Source organism: Antechinus flavipes, chromosome 1 (assembly GCF_016432865.1).
Source record: "Antechinus flavipes isolate AdamAnt ecotype Samford, QLD, Australia chromosome 1, AdamAnt_v2, whole genome shotgun sequence".
Taxonomy (NCBI): Eukaryota; Metazoa; Chordata; class Mammalia; order Dasyuromorphia; family Dasyuridae; genus Antechinus; species Antechinus flavipes.
This window is the reverse complement of record NC_067398.1, coordinates 500,709,476-500,730,193: the sequence shown is the minus strand read 5'-3', so window position 1 is coordinate 500,730,193 and position 20,718 is coordinate 500,709,476. Positions and strand designations below refer to the sequence as shown.

The following is a 20,718-nucleotide window of genomic DNA, read 5'->3' as shown; positions in this document are numbered from 1 at the left end:
AAAAAGGTATTTATCCCAGGAGAGAAGTCACCCAATAAGCATTTCTTAAATGTCTACTCTGTACTAAAGAATATAGAACAAAAACAAAAGCTTGTCCTCAAGGAACTTATAATGTAAAAAATCATTCTGATGACTCTAGAAGTGAGGGGAATAGTCTATGAGAAAATGATTCGGTTATTGAACTATTCTAATATTAACCCAAATTGTATTTTTATGTATCATATATTAAGATCTGAATGTAAAGTTGTGTTATATGGCTGTGATGAAATACTATTGTGCTATAAGAAATGACAAGCATGATGGATTCAGAAAACCTGGAATGACTTAGATGAAGTGAGGTAAAGTGAAGTGAATAGAATCAGGAGAAAGCTGCACTATAGTAACAGCAATACTGTACAATGAACCGCTATGAATGACTTATCTATTCTCAGCATTACAATGACCCAAGACAATCTCAAAGAACTTATGACAGAAAAAAAGCAATTTAAATCCTGAGAAAGAAGTAATAGAAGACAACTCTGAGATACCACTACACACCTGTCAGATTGGCTAGAGTGACAGGGAAAGATAACGCGGAATGTTGGAGGGGATGTGGGAAACCAGGGACACTGATACTTTGTTGGTGGAATTGTGAACACATCCAGCCATTCTGGAGAGCAATTTGGAACTATGCTCAAAACGTTATCAAACTGTGCATACCCTTTGATCCAGCAGTGTTTCTACTGGGCTTATACTCCAAAGAGATATTAAAGAAGGGAAAGGGACCTGTATGTGCCAAAATGTTTGTGGCAGCCCTGTTTGTAGAGGCTAGAAGCTGGAAAATGAATGGATGCCCATCGATTGGAGTATGGTTGAGTAAATTGTGGTATATGAATGTTATGGAATATTATTGTTCTGTAAGGAATGACCAGTGGGATGAATACAGAGAGGACTGGCGAGACTTACATGAACTGATGCTAAGTGAAATGAGCAGAACCAGGAGATCATTATATACCTCAACAACGATACTGTTTGAGGATGTAGTCTGATGGAAGTGGAGCTCTTCGATAAAGAGAGCTAATTCAGTTTCAATTGATCAAGGATGGACAGAAGCAGTTACACCCAAAGAAAGAACACTGGGAAATGAATATAAACTGTATGCATTTTTGTTTTTCTTTCCAGGTTATTTATACCTTTTGAATCCAATTCTCCCTGTGCAACAAGAAAACTGTTCAGTTCTGCATACATATATTGTATCAAGGATATACTGTAACCTATTCAACATGTAAAAGGACTGCTTGCCATCTGAGGGAGGGGGTTGAGGGAGGGAGGGGAAAAAAATCAGAAGTGAATGCAAGGGATAATGCTGTAAAAAATTACCCTGGCATGGGTTCTATCAATAAAAAGTTATTAAAAAAAAAAAAAAGAACTAATGGGAGTCTGGATGCAGATTAATGCATACTTTCAAAACTTCCTTTTCTTCAGTTGTTTTGTGTTTTCTTTTGCACTGTGGCTAATATGAAAATGTTTTGCATAACTGCACATGTATAACCCATATCAAATTCCTTGCCTTCTCAAGGAAGGAGAAGGGAAGGGAAGAAGAGAATTTAGAATTTAGAACTCAAAAAAAACCAAAATGAATATTTAAAATTCTTTTTACATGTAAATGAAAAAACAAAATACAAAAAATTTTAAACAACCTGATTGTAATTTTATCAGCACATATACTCAGTATTAATAATGAATACAAGAAAGCAAAGGCAAGGAAATGAATATATGTATGGGAAAATCATACCTATGTTTCCTCAAAATGATTCAAATTATAACAGCTTACTCTTATTTCAGTATAAGAGTTCCTTTCTAAAGAAAATTATACAAAATTGATATATATGGCAGGACAATAACATGTATGACTTTTTCTATCACAAATAGAATAGATACAAATCCATAGCAGTGTTTCATGGTCCAAGTAAAACATTGGTCTATATATTTTATTAAATAAAAACATATCTTTAAGGGGGTTTATACATGGACAAAATATACCCTTATATAACTGTATACAAAATGCTATTAAAAATATATTAATAACATTATTAAAACCCATTAATAACAATAATAACAACTTACTGGTATTTCAATCCTTGCTTTAAGTATGTGGTCTTTCTTTATATTCTGTACATGAAACGGAGGTCCAGTTAAAATACTAGTTCCAGCATTACTACAATCCACACTGTAGACAGGAAGGTTTGGAGCACCTAAAAACTATATGAGATATACAAGTTAATTTAAGACTCCAAATCAAAATTATATTATCATTCATAAAATTCTAATAAAGTTGCTCAAATGAACACTATAGGTTTTATATACATAGGTTATCTATAAATATATGTGAATTTACTCCTAAAAGTTGATAATTTAAATTTTAAATGTTGACAAGTTTGAACTCATTTATGATTGGAAGCAATTTTTAACATGCTAAAAAAAAATAAAAACATTTCAGAATAGAAATCATACTCTCACTAATTTTATACTTCTCTTTCCATTTTCTCATCAATCTATATCTCCTCTTTTTCCTACCCTCAATCTTTATAGTGGAGAAACTGTGATGAAATTGTCAGAAGAACAAAAAGTATCATTTTCCACAAACATTCACTTCTCAAAAGAACTATACTTTTAAAGGACTTAATGATTTTTTGAGCACTATCTCTAAAGACGTGTTAATGTTATGGCTATTTTTTGCATTTTCAGTCAAAATCTAGTGAATGCTGAAGATCCAGACATACAGCAAGCATAATAGTGAGAAACACCACCAACTTTATAAAATATGTGGTCTTTGTTATCTAGAAAAGGAAAAAAAGACAAAAGCCCATTCACTTACCTTACAATGAACAATCAATTTGGGTTGTGCTGTGATATTTCCTGATTCATCTAAAACTTCTACCTGAAATGGAAAAGCTGTTCCATTTTCAATGACCAGAAAATCAGAATCTGGTTTCACTTTCAATTGATGAGGAGGTCCTATAAGAAAAACCCCAGTATGGAATCAAGTTACAACTTCAATCATTTCATGTAGTATAAGTACCTATTTTCATAAGATTAAAAGAAAAAATTTCAGAGAGGTCAAGAAAAAAAGATCATATTTGATCATTTCTATCCAAATGACAAATGCTATCTTTCGATAGTCCATGCATTAACATATTATTTATAAGCTGAGATTTCTCTGTAATTTTATTTTTCCTCTGAAATTTTTTTTAAAGAAAAATGATAGAGGATAGGGATGATTTTGCTATTAAAAAATGCTCAAGTAAAGAAATTACCTATGCTAATGCAAGATGGTATCTTCTCAGCAGATTGTAATCTTTAAGGGTTACCTAGAATACTGAAGTTAAGTACCTTGCTCAGAGTCACAGAACCACAATGTTTCAGAAGTAGAACTTCAACCTAAGTCCTACTATGTGTAAGATAGACATTCCATCCATTATGCTATATTGACATAATTAATGTTAACTAATTCAAGTTTAAAGCTTCAAAACAATACTGAAACTGTCAAGTAATACCATTTCTAGAAATATGCCACAATTCTTTCAATAACCTGATCATGACACTGGGAAACGAATGTAAACTATCTGCATTTTTGTTTTTCTTCCCGGATTATACCTTCTGAATCCAATTCTCCCTACGCAACAAGAGAACTGTTCGGTTCTGCAAACATATATTGTATCTAGGATATACTGCAACATATCCAACATATAAAGGACTGCTTGCCATCTAGGGGAGGGGGTGGAGGGAGGGAGGGGGAAAAAAAAATCGGAACAGAAACGAGTGTCAATATAATGTAATTATTAAATAAAAAATTAAAAAAAAAATAAAATAAACAGCTTCCACTGGAAAAAAAAATAAAATAAAATAACCTGATCATGATTAAATACTTCTGAATAAATATACACTAACTAACTGCCGATCATTTTTAGTTATCACCTTAAACCCAATGCACAATTTACCACATAGATCAAGAGTGGTATAAAACCAACAACTCTGTAAAATTTGACCAACATTTTCCTTATACTTTTGTAGAATTTTAGTTCAACCTACTTTCTTCATGACTAATCTGACAAGTTATTTAGATGGTAAAGTAAAAAAGACGTCATTATATTAGCAAAAATTGCCTTTTTTCTAGCAACAATCAAAGATCTAAGAGTCCTCAGAAATCATCTAATACAACTCTGTCATTTTAGAGATGATAATATCGTGTGTGGGACAAGAAAGTTTTTCCCCAAAATCACAAAGCCAGTAGGTATGGGAATTAGTCCCTATAACTTGGTTATTAGCTATGATGTGTGTGCACATGCACAAACACATATGCTCACTTTTTCCACAATATAAGAAAGATCTCATAAGATCATGAATAACTATATATAACAAAATACATTAGAAAATAATAAATTTGAGCCTAAAAGCTTTCCCCTATCACAGAATCTAAGAGTCTGAAGGAATCTCAGAGGTCATTTAAAATAAACACTGTCCCAGACTAAGAACTCAGCCTCAGGCTGAAAACTTCCATTGCCTCTGAATCCAATTCTCCCTGTGCAACAAGAGAACTGTTCAGTTCTGCAAATATATATTGTATCTAGGATATACTGCAACATATTTAACATATATAGGACTGCTTGCCATATAGGGGAGGGGGTGGAGGAAGGGAGGGGAAAAATCGGAACAGAAGCGAATGCAAAGGATAATGTAAAAAAAAATTATCCTGGCATGGGTTCTGTCAATAAAAAGTTATTATAAAATAAAAAAATAAAAAAATAAAAAAACTGAGATCAAGCTTGCATAGCAACATTGATTTAATTTTAAAATGGTATATTATCCATGCTTTCTTGTATTTTTTAAATAAAATATTTCTAAATCACAAAAAAAAAAAAGAAAACTTCCATTGCCAAATATACTTCAAAATACCCTTATTCATAGTTCTTTCTACCATATTCTTTCACATTATATTCATTTCTAGAAATTGAATGGGAAGGAAACATTTTTCAATATTACTGTTTGATCTTCCTAGAAAAAATGTTATTAAAAAGTTAAATGTACATTTAAAAATTTATGATCATATTATCAGAAATTTTTCTTAAAAGTAATATTTACCAGGAAGTAATCTAATTTTCAAACTCTGAGAGTCTTCTTTTAAACCTGGTAGAATAACCTTCAGACTAAAATTCTGTTGAAAAAAAGAACATTTCATGAATTAAATGTTAAAAACAAAGGATTTGAATATAGTCTCCAAAAGCAATTTGAATTATTTAATGTTTCAAAATAAGTTTCAACAGAAAATTAATATAGTAACCTGATATTTATTAAAATCGACATATACTGATGTAAAACATGCAGAATAAAGCTGTTTCAAATTATTTAAGAATCAAAATTAGTACTGAATACATATTAAGTGATAAGTCAAAAACACAAGTAACTGAAATAGATAAAATTATTATCAACTTTGCTTGCTACCTGTTACCATTTTATGTGATTTTTCTAATCAATAAGGTAAAAAAAGTTTGGAAAACTTAAAGAGTAAATAATTCTAATAGTAAAATAAATATTATCACTGCCTTAGGTTAGGATAAGTAAAGATCCCATTGAGAAAAGGGGTTAGACACTTTGATTTTACTGATAGATGAAATGTCCAGTGAGAAAAATTCTTCAACCATTATAGTCCACCCTTCAATAGTTTGAGTTGAAATATTTTCATCTTTGAGAGATTAAATGACTTGCACATGCTATGTCTCAGCAGCCAGAATTTTTCCCAATGCTTTGAACATTATAAAAAGTACAAATTTTTTTTTCCTAGAAAATATTAATCTAGGAAGATTCATACTACTCCACATTCAAATAGATGCTAGAAGAAAAGTGACATCCTTTTGTCACATAATATACCAAAGATTATTGAAAAAAATTAGAGAATATAGCTGGAAATGACTTTCAAGATATTTAATCCAATCCTGTCACTTTACAATGAAGGCAACTGAGGTTTAGAGATATGAACAAAATCTGAAGATACAAATTATATGGTTTATGAAAGATTTTAACTTCAGAGCTATCCATTACTAAAAGCCAACCTTAAATCAAGATGCAACTAGCATTTCTTTACCTAATTTCTTATTGAACCTCATTATGTATCATACAATTCACATTCAATATTACTAATCCCTGGCCAATGTCAGTAGCTACTGATAGAATTAATTATTTCTTCAAGTGGTCTATTAATTGCATTCAACAGAGTATATGTGTGTTCCACTTAATAAATTTGAATTTACTATGACTAACTTTAAAAGTCAACAAATTTATACTGCCTACACTGTTCAATAATGAATTGTAAAAAAAATAAAAATTATAATACAAAATCTTTGCACATAAGCGTTATTTTACACTGTAGGCAGGAAACTATAAATGTTTTTAAATTAATAAACAACTTTCCCCAATACTGTAAGTACTAAAAGATGCTTTTTGTAAAATTTTTAATATTTTTCAAAGTATTTTGCTTTAATCATCTGTCTTCGTGCTCTCCCATCCCCAAAGAAAATACAAACAAACCCCAAAGGCCATTATAAACCTGTATAAACAATTTTTATATTGTCCATGCCCAAAACCCAGAGTCATGCTGCATTCTGAGTCCTTCACCTCTTATCAGGAGGCAGTCAGCATACTTTCATGTTAACTCTGAAACTCTGTTCTGTCATTACACTGATAAGAAGTTAAACTTGAACTCTTTCATATTTAAGCTATAACTTGTTCATCCATTTTCCAATTTAGGGACAATTTTAAAAAAGCTATTGATATCCAAAGAGCTATCTTTTTCTCTATGTTGGGCTAGAAAAACAACTTATTGTGTCTTTTTTCTTAATTTTCTCACCAAGATTATATCTGTTGCCTTTTCTAAATCAATTTTGGAGAGAGGGGGGTTAGGGTTTAAGTTAGCTAAACTTTTATGACCAAATATATAATTTGTAGAAAAAGAAAAATTCAAGCTTTCCCATTCACCCCCATCCCAATAGTTTATTCAGGAGAATAGAAAGAATTCAAGTTGAAAGACCTCTTGTGTAAGATAATTAAGGAAGAAATTGAAGGTAAGTTTGATGCAAAGAGGAATTGAGGCTTTAACAAATCAATTAAAATCATTATAATGAGGGAAAAAAGGAAAGAAATTTTCAATTCACCAGTTTATCTCCTTTTTTATATTGGAATATTGGAACAATAATTAATCTAAACAGTAACATTTCCATAGCAAACAACCTGGACTCATCAGCAATCATATTTTCTAATTTACTAAGTGCCAAGAAATTGATGATATATGAAACTGACACCTTTTCAAATATCAAACACTATAGCTACTTTAAGAAATGTTAAAAAATCAATACAAAAAAAGTTTGCTCTCATAACATATTGCTTCATCAATAAATTTAAAAATATATAACATTAAGATACATGGCTTACCTTGCCTTGATAAGAGTTTACATGACCCTTAGCAGTAACCCCCCGAATTACACAATTTGGTCCTTTACTTATGTCTTCATATTGTAAGGACAAGCCACTGTTTTAAAAAAAAAAAAAAAAAGTTATGTTGAGTGTCCTAACAAACCTACAATACAATTCTAAGAGTATCTTTTTTTTAAGTACTCATCATTCATATTATGGACCATACAATCACATTCAATATTACCAATGCCTGGCCAATGTCAGTACCTAGTGATAGAATTAAACATTTCTACAACTGATCTATTAATTGCATTCAACAGAGTTTATGCGTGTTCCACTCTGTAAGTTTGGATTCACTATAACAACATAATAAGTCAAAAAGTTTATACTGTCTACACTGTTCAAAAAAGGACTGTAAAAAAACACAAAAGTTATAATACAGAATCTTTGCACATAAGCATTATTTTACACTGTAGGCAGGAAAAGAGAAATGTTTTTAAATTACTAAACAATACAGGGCAAGAGATAAATCATCTAAGTGTTTACTCAACAGAATAGGGAACCTGGAAAGAATGGGCTCATCACCATAGGCAAATAAAACAAAATGTACAAATGTAGTGTGAATTCTGGGTTCCTATCACAAAAGGTGGTAGAAAAAAAAAGTCACTTTCCATTCAAAAAGGGAATGAGTAAAGGAATTATTGGCAGGAAGGTTGGCAGTGGGATCTGATTAGTCAGACATGGGGAAAGTGAAAGATATCCCTATTTGGCACCAGCCCTAGCTAGAACTATCTATGAGACTATAATATATCTATGTAACAGAGGAACGATGGTAGTTTAAGTTAGGCACTGGAGAACCAAAAGAAAAAATATTTTCTACCTAAACAAAAGCAGATAGATAAGAAATGCTAAAATTTAAAATCTTTCTATCATTACTTGAAACAGTATAAGAATATGTTAATAAGTCTTGAATATAAATATAACAAAGAAAATTAAAATTTATTTTCTCAAATTACCTTGCCTCAAGAACTGGTTTGATATCAGTTGCCAGTTGAGTAGTATGACCAAATTCGTCCTGCAACTCCAGTGGAATATTAAATGGGACTCCAACACGAAATGGAGGATCCAAAAGACCCACCGAAAATTTCTCTGGTTTACCCTCTTTCATAGAGAAACAAAGAGGTGGAAATTAACTTTAATGAATATCTTCATTACAATATAAAAGTAGTAAAATAATTTTGACATGACAATTGAAATGCGAAGTCTGTAATTATCAATTTGGAGAAAAATCTGGTAGGGCATATTTTTTTAAATCCAGAAGGAATTTGACACAATAAATATAGTTGGGAATACAGAATAATTTTCATAAAATCTGCAACACTGAAAAACCTAGCTAAAATATGCTGTGCTAGTCAGATTACCTGAAAGAACTATGACAAATGTTAAGGAATAAACTACAATTCAATTTTCCAAAGAAAGAGGTCCTTACTTGTGCTTTTATTTAACTTAGTGAAAGAATAAACGCCCATTAATGACTCCAAAATTACATAAGATACAGTCAGTCCTCAAGTATTCTCATCATTTTATTACTAACTTCATTTTTACTTTCATGTTACAACCACATACATTTATATCTATACAAAATAAAGAAAATATGAGGCATGATGCCTAAAAGTTGAGTGGCTAGTACTCTACTAGACCCTCCTCTGGTCTTATTTACTATACCACCTTAAAGAGCTCTCCATGTATCTGTTGCATATTTTCATAGTTTGCCTTTAAAATTTTTTACGATTATGCTCTGAGAGTGTACAAGTCCTGTAAGCTCTAAGATGATGTCAAGACCTTTCCAGTCTTGGCATCTTGATAGCAGCAACTAAAGTCCCATTAACTGAATTCCCCTGAATTCAGATAGAGGCCAAGGTAGAGAAGTTTACAGCAGTATGGCATACAACACACTCATATTGCCATCTAACAGAGTGGAATGTAAGATTAATAACAAAGTTTGAAAATGAAAATGTTTTACTTTTAAGAATTTTATTTGTAAAAAAGAAAAGAAAAGCTTTGCTGACACAGAAGAATTTTATTTGCTTTAAAATTATTTATGGTACTGCAGATTTCATATATTATGAAAATGAATATTATCTGAAGTCAATTTTTAAAACTTGAGATATTAACAGAAAACGTCACAAAATTCTAGGTAATTACATACAAGAAAACTGTTTTGCATGTCTCTTCAACAATGAAATTATTAAAATCAATTCAAATTGTTCAATGATAAGAGAGCCATCTATACTCAGAGACGACTGTGGGAACTGAGTATGGTTGACAATATAACATGTTCACTCTTCTTCTTCTTGTTTGCTTGTATTTTATTTTGCTTCTCTTTTTTTCTTGTGCAGCATGATAATTGTATAAATATGTATACATATATTGGATTTAACATATTTCTACCATGTTTAACATATATTGGACTACTTGCCATTTAGGGAGGACATGGGGGAACGAGGGGGGAGAAATAAGAACACCGGATTTGGCAAAGGCTAATATTGAAGAATTGTCCATCCATGTTTTGAAAAATAAAAAGCTTATAAAATGACCAGTAGGATGAATACAGAGAGGTTTGGAGAAACTTACATAAACTGATGCTAAGTGAAATGAGCAGAACCAGGAGATCATTATACACTTCAACAACAAGATTATATGAGGATATATTCTGTTGGAAGTGGCTATCTTTGACAATTGGAAGATGCAATTCAGCTCCAAATGATCAATGATGCACAGAATGAGCTACACCCAGAGAAAGAACACTGGGAAATGAATGTGGACTACCTGCATTTTTGTTTTTCTTTCAGGTATTTGTTAACTTTCTAAATCTGATTTTTCTTGTGCAACAAGATAACTACAGATCTGTACGCATATATTGTATTTAAGATATACTTTAACATGTTTAACATGTGTGAGACTGCCTGCCATCTAAGGGAGGGGGTAGAGAGTGGGAAGGGAAAAGTTGGAACAGAAGTGTTTGCAAGGGACAATGTTGAAAAATTACCCATACATATGTTCTGTCAATAAAAAGCTATTAAAAAAAAAAAAGTTTTGCATGTTACCAATTTTATTCTGTGTACTATATTTTAAGGGTTATTTCATGGCCACTGTGTCATAGACACAAGGATATAGGTATAAGGTATATAAAGAACTGTATGTACAAAAGAACAGCTTCAGTGATCTCTAGTGAAAGGTTATTATTTGGGGTGTCACAGAACCTTAATACCCTGTTTTCCATAGTTTCAAAGTATCAACATTTAAAATTTTTGAGTGTTGCACCATTTTTAGGAGCATTACTCCTATCAAAGTTGAAGATTGACTTTATTTGTAAATGCTTCTGTAGTCATTCTAAGCTTAACATTCTGTAATATTCTAAGCTTAAGCAGGAACACTTTTTGACTCCAGAACTACCACAATGACTCTAGAATTCAATGGTTCCTTAATGACTAAGAAAGTGATCAAGGGGCAGCTAATTGATGTAGTGGATAGAGCACCAGCCCTGAATTCAGGGGGACCTGAGTTCAAACCTGATCTCAGACATTTAACACTTCCTAGCTGTGTGATTCTGGGCAAATCAGCAAAACAAAACAAAACCAAAACCGAAAAACAAAAAACATGATATATCTGGTATAGTTTTCTTCTAATTATAAATTTATGAGTATTTCCGTATCTTAAAAGACACTTTTAAGACACTTTTTTTACATTTTATTTTAAAATGATTTTTCAGTGAGCTACAGGAATTCAAAGGAAATTAAAAATTTTACTTACCTTTGACATAAAATTTAAACGTTTTTGATGGCAATGGCCGGCCTGCATAAGTATCTGCATTACTTTCATTCAATACAACTTGCAATTTTAATGTGTAATTGCCCAGTTTTTGAATATTTTCTGGATATAAAATTTTAAAAAAGGATTATTACTAACCAATCACCAAAATAATTGTTAAATTTCTTAATTTCTGAAGGATAACTCACCCATTTTCTTGAACCAGTAAGGCCATTTGCCCCCATGCTGACTGATATGTGAAATAATTTCTTTATTCCCACTTGAAGCTTAAATGAAAAAGAAAAAAATAAAATTATAATTAAGAATCCAATAGAAGAAGAGCAGGGACTTGTGAATTCAGCCAATGAATTAGACACACACATATATATACACACACACAGAGCTTCATTTATTCCACCTTTTTTTAAATAAGTCCCAAACTATCAGAAAATATCTTGATAAGAAGACAAACAAGAATAAAACTTTCAGTCATTTACTATTTTTTAATAATATTGCTTTCAATTTTTAATACTAATACTAATAATATAATTCAAATTATATTTTTAAAAAAGCTATAGGATAGCAGCACTTGCTTTATTAGCAGAAAAAAAATTCCAATAAATAAGTTACATTTAAAATAAAAACTTTAATTTTGAACTTCATAGGTATATTAAACAAAAGGTTTTTTAAAATTATTTTTTAGAACTATCAAGACATGCAATTGCTGCTATATATAATATGAAAATAGGAAAAAACTACTTAGAAGATATGTCAGAGACAAAGAAATTGGTCACCTAATTAAACATGACTTTTCTCAAACTTGTACAAGGATATTTTTGTGGATTTATTATGGAATATTTTGTTTTAACTGTAAATATTTTTTCTTTGAGAAAGAGATGAAATGGAAAAGGATAGGGAAAGGAAGATGAAGAGTAAAAGGGCAAAGAAAGGAAAGCCATTTCACAATGGCATATAAGTGAAATATGATATTTTTTCCTCTATTAAAATTTCCATTGTTCTGAGTTCATATGGCACTTATATTCCATCTGAACCATTTACCAAACCTCAAAGTCGGCAAGCATAGGCAGACATGAATGAAGTCCCTCCCAGCACTTATTAAACCTATCTATATTTTAGTCAAAGAGATCACATAATGAGACATAAGACAATAAAAACTCTAACTGAATGGTTTGTTAATAGTATTTGAAATTCAAATTAAATCTAACAGAGCCATGGAAGTACACAATATTAGAGAAGGAATCGGGCAGATCTCATCTAGTCTAATTCCTTTGTTTTCTAGGTGAAAGAAAAATGATGACTTTCCTAAGGAAACAAAAAATTAGAGGCAGCTGGGTGAGAAACTATTTAGAAATGTCCAAAAACTATTTTATGTATCTTGTCCTCCACTTGTACTTTTAAGTTTACCAACAAGGAACAATCTTCAAATTCTCTGCATTTTTATAATTCAGGCCCAAACATACATTGAGTACAAAGAAAATACTAGAAAATAGGATGAATTTATTAGATGAGACCTTATCTCAGAGAGATGCCATACTTGTCCTCTACAGAGGAAAGAATCAGGAAAACATGAACTCTGCTATCAAACCCTTTCAAAACAATCCTTCAAGACATACACTGAAAAGATCTTTAGAACAAGCTAGTGAGATTAGTGACTAAGCTGTTGTTTTAAGTATGTAGACAAAGAGAAAATCAAAGGGCAAGTGATACCTTATTCTGGCCTTGCTAAAGTGGGTCACTAGAAAGAAATCAAGAATCAAATCCTCTTAAGTGAGCTCTGCTCCTATATCCTCACTTCAGAGTAACAAGATTTTGTAATGAAATCTAAAAAAAGGATTTTGGAGGCCATCTAATCAAACCATCCTCATTTTACAGAGGAATAAAACTAAAAGCACCAAAGTAAAATAATTTTCTTCAGGTCACATAGCTAAATAATGGTGAGGTCAAACTATTTGCCAAAGCTAACTGACTTCCTAGTCCATAATCTTATATATATAGTCCTCTTTGTCAACACATCTATAATCCTTCTCTTTCACTTATTGGTCCATGCCAACTGCTATTGGTCAATCACTAGAGCACCTCTTTCTATTATGATTCTGTCTCATCACTAGAGCTCAAGATCCAAATCCCAGTAGAACTCTCACATCCCCTCCCCCAGATCTCTTTCAAAGAAGGCCTTGTTATGATCAAATTATACACAGAATAACAGCTTTGAAGCTGTGGCAATCAAAATCCTAAAACGTGTCTTTATTTTTATTTTTTTTTCAATTGCAATGCTCCAAATATTTCTGGTTGGGTGAATACTTTCTTTGAGCCAGAAATACAATTACTAGGTCAATACCCCAAAGAGAACAAAAAAAGAGGAAAAGTATCCACACATGTATAAAAAATAGCATCTCTATTTGGAATAGCAAAGAAATAAAATTACAATTAAGTTTATAATTGGCATTTTCATACAGTTCAATTAAATACTCATCTTTTAAACATTTATTACATGCAAGACATTAGCCAGGCGTTGGTAAAATAAGAGATGAAAACAGAATTAATGACTTAAAGGAGATTACATCCCAATAAGCTTAAACTTCACTAAGAGATCAAAAAGAAAAATGTTTCTAAAAGTTCCATTAATACTTGATGAATTTAAAAGAAACCCACAAATCTATACTGCCTATGAAAAAAACAGTAATGAGGTTATCACATGCACTTGTCTACTTACAATGTAAAATAACCTTGAGCTCAACTAGTAGTTTCTTTGACCCTCCGTGACTTGTACCAGGAAGTTTTTGCATGGCTTCTCCTTTCTTATTCAATATTTCGATTCTTAAAGCACCTATATGTCAATGAAATATTAAAAGAAAAATGAGATTCATAAAGCTACAAGAATCTCAAGTTAGTTACTGTTAATCAATCATTAGACATTTATTACATGTCTGCTATGTGCTGGACACAATATGAAGGGTACAAAAATAGAGTCTCAAGAAGATTGTGCTGTATCAAGGAAAAGAAAACGTTCATATATCAGAATATACAGTGTATAAACACAAAATCTATACAAGGTGATTTTGTAAGATAGGGCAGAAGCAATTGGGGGAAATGTTTCAAATAGGAAGTGATGGTGGAGCTTAGTCTTTAAGGAAATAAAGTCTCTGAGGGAGAGGTAATGGAGAGAATTCCAGAACTGAGTGAATAGCTAATACAAAGGCACAGAAATAGAGAAGATGGAATGTCAGATGGAAAGTCTCACTGTGAAGAATGGCATGAAGTTAAGTTTGGTAGGACTGCATATGGCATGCAAGAAATAGAGTAAGACAAAATGAAGATAGAAAGATAGATTGTGCTATAGTTGTGAAGGTTTTTAAAAGCTGCTATTTTATCATAAAAGTAGCATGGAGCTATAAGAAGTTTTTAAGTAGAAGAACATAAACAAGTTTAATAAAAAACATTTTAGCAACTACATAGAGCATAGAGTAGAGCAAAGAGTGACTTGCGGTAAAGACTGAATTAAAAATTCTCCCTTAATGCTTAGATACTAGAAAATTGAAACAGCCAAAAAGGTTTCATTTTTAATACTAAGCAGAAATCATACCAATAGGAGTCCCAGCAGGCTTGACTTCATTTGGTAACAATTCATCTCCTTCAGGCCAAGTTACAGATAAACGATCTGGAAGTCTATGACCAAAATAACATATGCAATTCCAATTTATAAAATATGTCAATGATTAACAGGAGAAAAAAAATTCCTTGTCCAATTGAGTCAACACGTCTTTTTAAGATGGAATTTCTACTAAATGAATCTTAGCAGAAACCAATTCCTTTCTACTTAAATATCACATTATTCATAAGAGTAAATTGAAAACAAAATGAGAGATTGAACTGCACTTGCTTGTATGTGCACTTAGTTTTATTTTATATAATTTAATTTTCCTTAACCAAGAAATTATTTAAGTGAAAATATGAATTCTAATATTATAATATTTTATCATTTTTTAGTACCACACAATACTGAGAAAAACTTAATGATGCTTAGGTAAAAAAAAAAAAATCAGCCATGCCAAAAAAAAAAAATAAATAAATAATAATAATAATAATAGTCCTATTAAGTAATCCAGCTAAGCTTTAACAATGTTTTTAAAATTTTTCTAGTAGCATACTTAAAGTTCACATTTTAAATATGAAACTCTTTTCCCTTACGTATACAATACAAACTTAGAATTTCTATGCAATATTATTATAACAATTACTGCTTATATCAAATTCCTATGCCAAACTAAAGACTGCCAGGTGGTTAATTTTCCTAAGACACAAGATTCATCCTAGAAACATTTAAGTAAAATCTGGCAGAGCTTGTCTTGCATACTGGCAAGCCATCAATATGCAAGAACTGTCAACTGCATATGATCATTAGATATCAAAATATCAAGCAATTTGGTGGAAAAGAGGGAAGAGGTGGTCTTATCAATACAGAAAATATAACAGATACAATAAGCCTATAGTAACAACTGGCCTATATTAACAAAATTGCTAAAAATCAGTAAAACATACTACTAATAAATTAATGTCATTCATGTTTAATGAATCTTACCTTGCCATTTCATCTTCTACATATTTTTTTACAGTTTTCTCAGCTACTGTCCTATCAAGTTTTGTGATTGGAACAGTTTTAATTTCATCATATAAAGCTTGAGGCTCCTAAGTATATAAAAACCAATAAATGTTAAAATGAACAAGCATTTCAGAAACAAGTTATATTCATTTCATAAAGAGAACTCAACTTCCAGAAAAAATGTATTTTAATCTGGTTAAATATTAAATATCTGTCAGATACTTCTGTTATATTAAAAAATTGCTATCATATAACCTCTTTACATATCCAAAAATCCTGATCTATGTTGATCAACAAGCTATTTAATCTGAACAACAACCAAAAAAAATTTGTAATGACTATTATCTCATCAACAATGAAATACAGGAATAGAAATCTAAGCTAACAACATTTTGGTTTAGGAAAAAAAAATCACATCATTGCCAGTAATTGATGCTTAAAAGTACACAAAATCTTAATTCAGTACTCCAAAAGATGCAGTTTTTTTTTTTCAGAGATAATATTTCATTTAACCACCTGACATCCAATTCCTCAACAACTTGATAAAATGTTCTACAAGGTTCTATCACCAAAAAACTTAACTTCCTGAAGCTTAACCTTCCAATGATAAATGTCTCATACTTAAGGCCTTTCAAGCTTGATAAAATATATCTGAGATACTCTAAAACTAATACTGATTTCCATACAAGTATGAGCCAACAGAAAGGAACAATATTAAATAAAAAATTAAAATGAAAGGGTTTTTTTTTTTGGTTTGTTTTTAGTTGTTTTTTTTAAACATTTCTTGAATCCAGAATCATAAAGTGCCAAAATTAAATAATTTTTGTTCATTCCTTGTTACCTTACCATTGCAATCTGAACTTCCCCTCCTGTGGCATATACATCTCCATCATGATCACCATAAAGAAAAAATTTTACTATGCTTCCATAAAAGAGTGGAAGTGTCTTGGTTGTCTTAACCTAATATTCAGTAACAAAAAAATCCACAGAATTAATATTCACAATATTCAGAAACTGTTATGAAAATATAAATTACACACACAAATAGGCATATCTTTAATACTTCATATAAAACTCAAATATGAAATAGCTTTTCAAATTTGTAATTTTGTCAAGATAGGAAACTCCCACTGCCTGCTGCAACTCCTCCAAAGACTTAATTTATAAAGTCTAGGAGCTATCTAAAGTATACAAAAGTTGAATGACTTGCCAGATCACATGTCTAAGGCAGGATTTGAAACCAGATCTTTCTTACTCCAAGTCCAAAAACAATGCCCATATCCCAGATTAGACTGCCTCTTAATCAAAATAACGCCAGATAGGAAAAGCATTGGATCTGAAATCTGCATTCTAGCTTTGGTGAGACTCTCATTATATTTAAGAATACTTGCCTATATATATATATATATATATATATATATATATACCTCCATTTTTAGATCCACCCTCTCCCCCAAAAAACTACCTGACCCATATTGGAAATGAGAAATGAAATACATGAATTGTAAAAACTTGAAAAATTGCTGAATATGAATATTAAAACGTGAAATTTTTATTTGAATAATCCTAGCCACAAATAAAGAACACTATGAATAAACTCAAAGTAATTAAATGTTAGCACTTGTTTCAGAAATTTTAGCTCAGGCATAACAATCATTTGGTTCCTTTAATAAAATTATAATTATTCCCTGAGACATATCCTTGTAAAATATAGAAATATTAAAAACATACATGCCAAAATGTAAACTTACCAATTGCCCTGCTTTGTATGTCTTTCCATCCCATTCTATTGCAGAGTATGTAGCCCATGGACTTTGCATTCTTTTAGAAGGAAGGTCTGTTCGTGTAATTGTCCCTTTAAAAAGTGTAAATTTTATTTGCTTGTCATACTTCTCATGACAATCTTTTAACCACAAAGCAAATTCTCTGTCAATTTTCATTCGTTGCTCCTGTAAAATTTGGGGTGGAAGGGAAGATTCTTTAAATTCTTTATTCTTTTAAACAATAGAAATACACAGAAGTAATCATAATTACCTCTACAGCAAAAGAATGGGAAATACTTTTATTAGTGACTATCAGAAACAAGATGTAAGTTACAGAAACAAAGTAGAAAAAAGGGCACAAAATGCCACTAGAATTTTTCGAATTTAAACTACAACAATTATATAAACAAAAATATAATTTAAACTATCAAAATGTTACCTGTCCATTAAAAATCCTTGTAAAAAGAGTATTCTTATCTTTCAGTTTTAGTTCCAAATCCATAAAAGTCAGTTTATTTGTGCTGACTTGAAATTTATCATTAGTGAATAATGCACCAGAAATTCTATTGTAGCATTCAATTGGTGCAAGACCTCGCTTCTTAGGAGGAGCACACCAGTCAAAGCTTAAATAAAAGAGAAAATCATTTAGTAGAAGCACTGGGTTCTAAGCCACAACATAAGTTTATTTTAGAGAAAATCAAAACTTACTCTTCTACAGTTGTATAAGGTATTAATCTTCCATTCCAAAAACATTCAAAAATAGGTCTTTTCCCTCTTGCTCCTTTTTCTACTATAAAACAGTCATCATCATCATCATCATCTTTCAATTCTAGACCAAATCCAAAAGAAAGAAAGTTATTGCTATAAAGAGATCATATAAATAAGATTTACAATAACTTTCTGTTGAGATAGCTACCAAATCTCAAGAAAAGTCTTTAGGTGATAATGGAGAAGAAAAAGTTCCAAAAATTTAAGATATGCCTATCTACTTGTATATTTTGAATATATGAGGGGATTACAAACAGGGGAAGACGGGATAGAGGGCAGCAGTCCCCAATTTATCCTAAAAGCTTACTTAAAAGTCAACTGTGGGTACTAAAGCGAATTTTCTCATTTCATTAAGAATAAAAGTTAGGTTCCCAGGAAAGCACATAAAAATAATCTAAAATCTAGCTTATGTTTTCATAACATTGCTACCTTTTGATTACTCCTTTTCTATAGTCTCCTTTGCTCAGTTATTATCTTTCCTTTTCTTCCCCTGTGTTTCCCCAAGAATCTATCCTCAGCACCCTTCTCTTCTCTCTATAATATAGATAATGTCTATATTATATTTATGTAGCCTTGAGTAAGTCAAAGTAATTTCCTTCGATCTCAGTTTCTTAATTCATAAGACAAAATGATTGGAGTAGATAATGATCCCTAAAGTCTCATCTAAATTCAAATCTCCTGGGACCAAATATAAAGTCATTCTAAGTCACTTAAAGCCCCTCACAATTTGCCTTCAGTCTATCTTTCCAGGTTCATCACACATTATTTTCTTTTAGTCAAAATATTCTTCTTGATGTTCCACACAGTTAACATTCTATTTCCCTTCTTTATGTCTTCACAAAGCAAAGAGGTACCAAAGTGAACAGAGAACAGGGTCTGGAGTCAGGAAGCCATGAGTAAATTTGGACTCACACACTTATTAGCTATGTGACTGAGGGCAAATTTTGCCTTAGTTTCCTCAACTGTAAATCTGCAATGACACTTACTCAGAGCATTGTTGTGAGAGAGAAATGAGAATGCTTAGTTCAGTGCCTGACATGGCAAGAGCTTAACAAATGCTTTTTCTCTTCTTTTCCCTTTCATCTCCATGCCCTTCTCACTTCTTCCTTCCAACCTCAATTCTAATATCATTTCCAACTTGAGTTTTTCCTCATCCCCCTAAAGCTATTAGTGACTCCTAAAACTTTCTATGTATTTAGTGGTATATAGATTGCCTATCCTCACAGAAAATAAGAACCTAAGGACAAACATTGTTTCTTTTGTCTTTTTGTCCACAATGACTGGAAGCAATTAATAAAATTTGTTCAATGACATAAATAATTTTCCCTTTGGTAATAACAGTACAAATAGTTTAGGCAAACTGTAAAGCTCTATGAAGGAAGAGCCTTCTCCTAAAGCATCTGGTACAGCAATAGCTACTATAATAAAAAATAAAATGTATTTTTATTACAAATAAACACGGGTTAAATACGGTTAACAAATGCTGGTGGAATTGAATATGGAAACTATACAATGAGATTCCATTCAGGATTTGTTTCCATCCTACTAACAGAAATAACCTGAAAATCAAGAGCTACCTCACATCCAAGATGATAATAACATGGGTTTACCTGAGTAGGTCAAGCATTTGGTACAAAGGAGAAATAAAAGCGAACAAATAAATTTTTGTTCAGTGACAAAAATAAAATGTAATTTTTAAAAAAGGGAAACATAAATATTCTCAGACTATAGAATCATCAAAAACATTACAATTGGTCTAAGTGGAAGTTAACACTCTTAATCAATGGTTTTCTCTAAATATTATTATAATAGTGGCTCATAGGAATGGTAGGGAGTAGCCTTACCAGGGATGGTAAGGCTACTCATATAAGGAGAGCCAATTTACATAAAACCTAAAGCATAATTAAGGAATAAACATGATGGTCAATTAACCGTTTTAAAGCAATCCTTTCAAAGCAGATTCCTAGCACTTCCCTATATCTCCAACCTCAGAAGGTCTATCTATCCCTTTTGTATTCTACAATTTTGCCAACGTTTTCAAGAATCTTCACTCTGAAAATAACTACTAAAATGGTGGTGGTATCTCTGTCAATCCATTTCCTTACTAGGTGGGGAAAAAATTGTTGTTAATGGAAATTTTAATCTTACTATGATTTTAAAAAAGTAAACAAGGTCAGATCATTCAAGTAATAATCATGAATTATGTATAACTGGATATGTTACAGAATATCTTACTATGTTATAATTCAGCCATCAATAGACTACAACAACCTATCTACTCTGAATGAGAGTAGGCATCATATAGATCAG

The 20,718-nt window shown here is 31.3% G+C and overlaps 1 protein-coding gene across 3 annotated transcripts in view; it reads right to left on the bottom strand.

Annotated features, from left to right (window-relative positions):
* SMCHD1 (structural maintenance of chromosomes flexible hinge domain containing 1) overlaps nucleotides 1–20,718 on the bottom strand; it is a 259,470-nt gene that overhangs the window by 186,650 nt on the left and 52,102 nt on the right. For all 3 annotated transcript variants that reach the window (XM_051970385.1, XM_051970387.1, XM_051970386.1), the window contains exons 11-24: nucleotides 18,349–18,469; nucleotides 18,080–18,263; nucleotides 17,629–17,826; nucleotides 16,724–16,837; nucleotides 15,857–15,963; nucleotides 14,861–14,943; nucleotides 13,991–14,104; nucleotides 11,466–11,543; nucleotides 11,260–11,379; nucleotides 8,463–8,607; nucleotides 7,465–7,561; nucleotides 5,122–5,194; nucleotides 2,858–2,997; nucleotides 2,107–2,241 (exon numbers count right to left, since the gene is read on the bottom strand). In XM_051970385.1, the coding sequence (XP_051826345.1) occupies nucleotides 2,107–2,241; nucleotides 2,858–2,997; nucleotides 5,122–5,194; nucleotides 7,465–7,561; nucleotides 8,463–8,607; nucleotides 11,260–11,379; nucleotides 11,466–11,543; nucleotides 13,991–14,104; nucleotides 14,861–14,943; nucleotides 15,857–15,963; nucleotides 16,724–16,837; nucleotides 17,629–17,826; nucleotides 18,080–18,263; nucleotides 18,349–18,469 (1,709 nt within the window). The remainder of the gene's footprint in view (nucleotides 1–2,106; nucleotides 2,242–2,857; nucleotides 2,998–5,121; nucleotides 5,195–7,464; nucleotides 7,562–8,462; nucleotides 8,608–11,259; nucleotides 11,380–11,465; nucleotides 11,544–13,990; nucleotides 14,105–14,860; nucleotides 14,944–15,856; nucleotides 15,964–16,723; nucleotides 16,838–17,628; nucleotides 17,827–18,079; nucleotides 18,264–18,348; nucleotides 18,470–20,718) is intronic.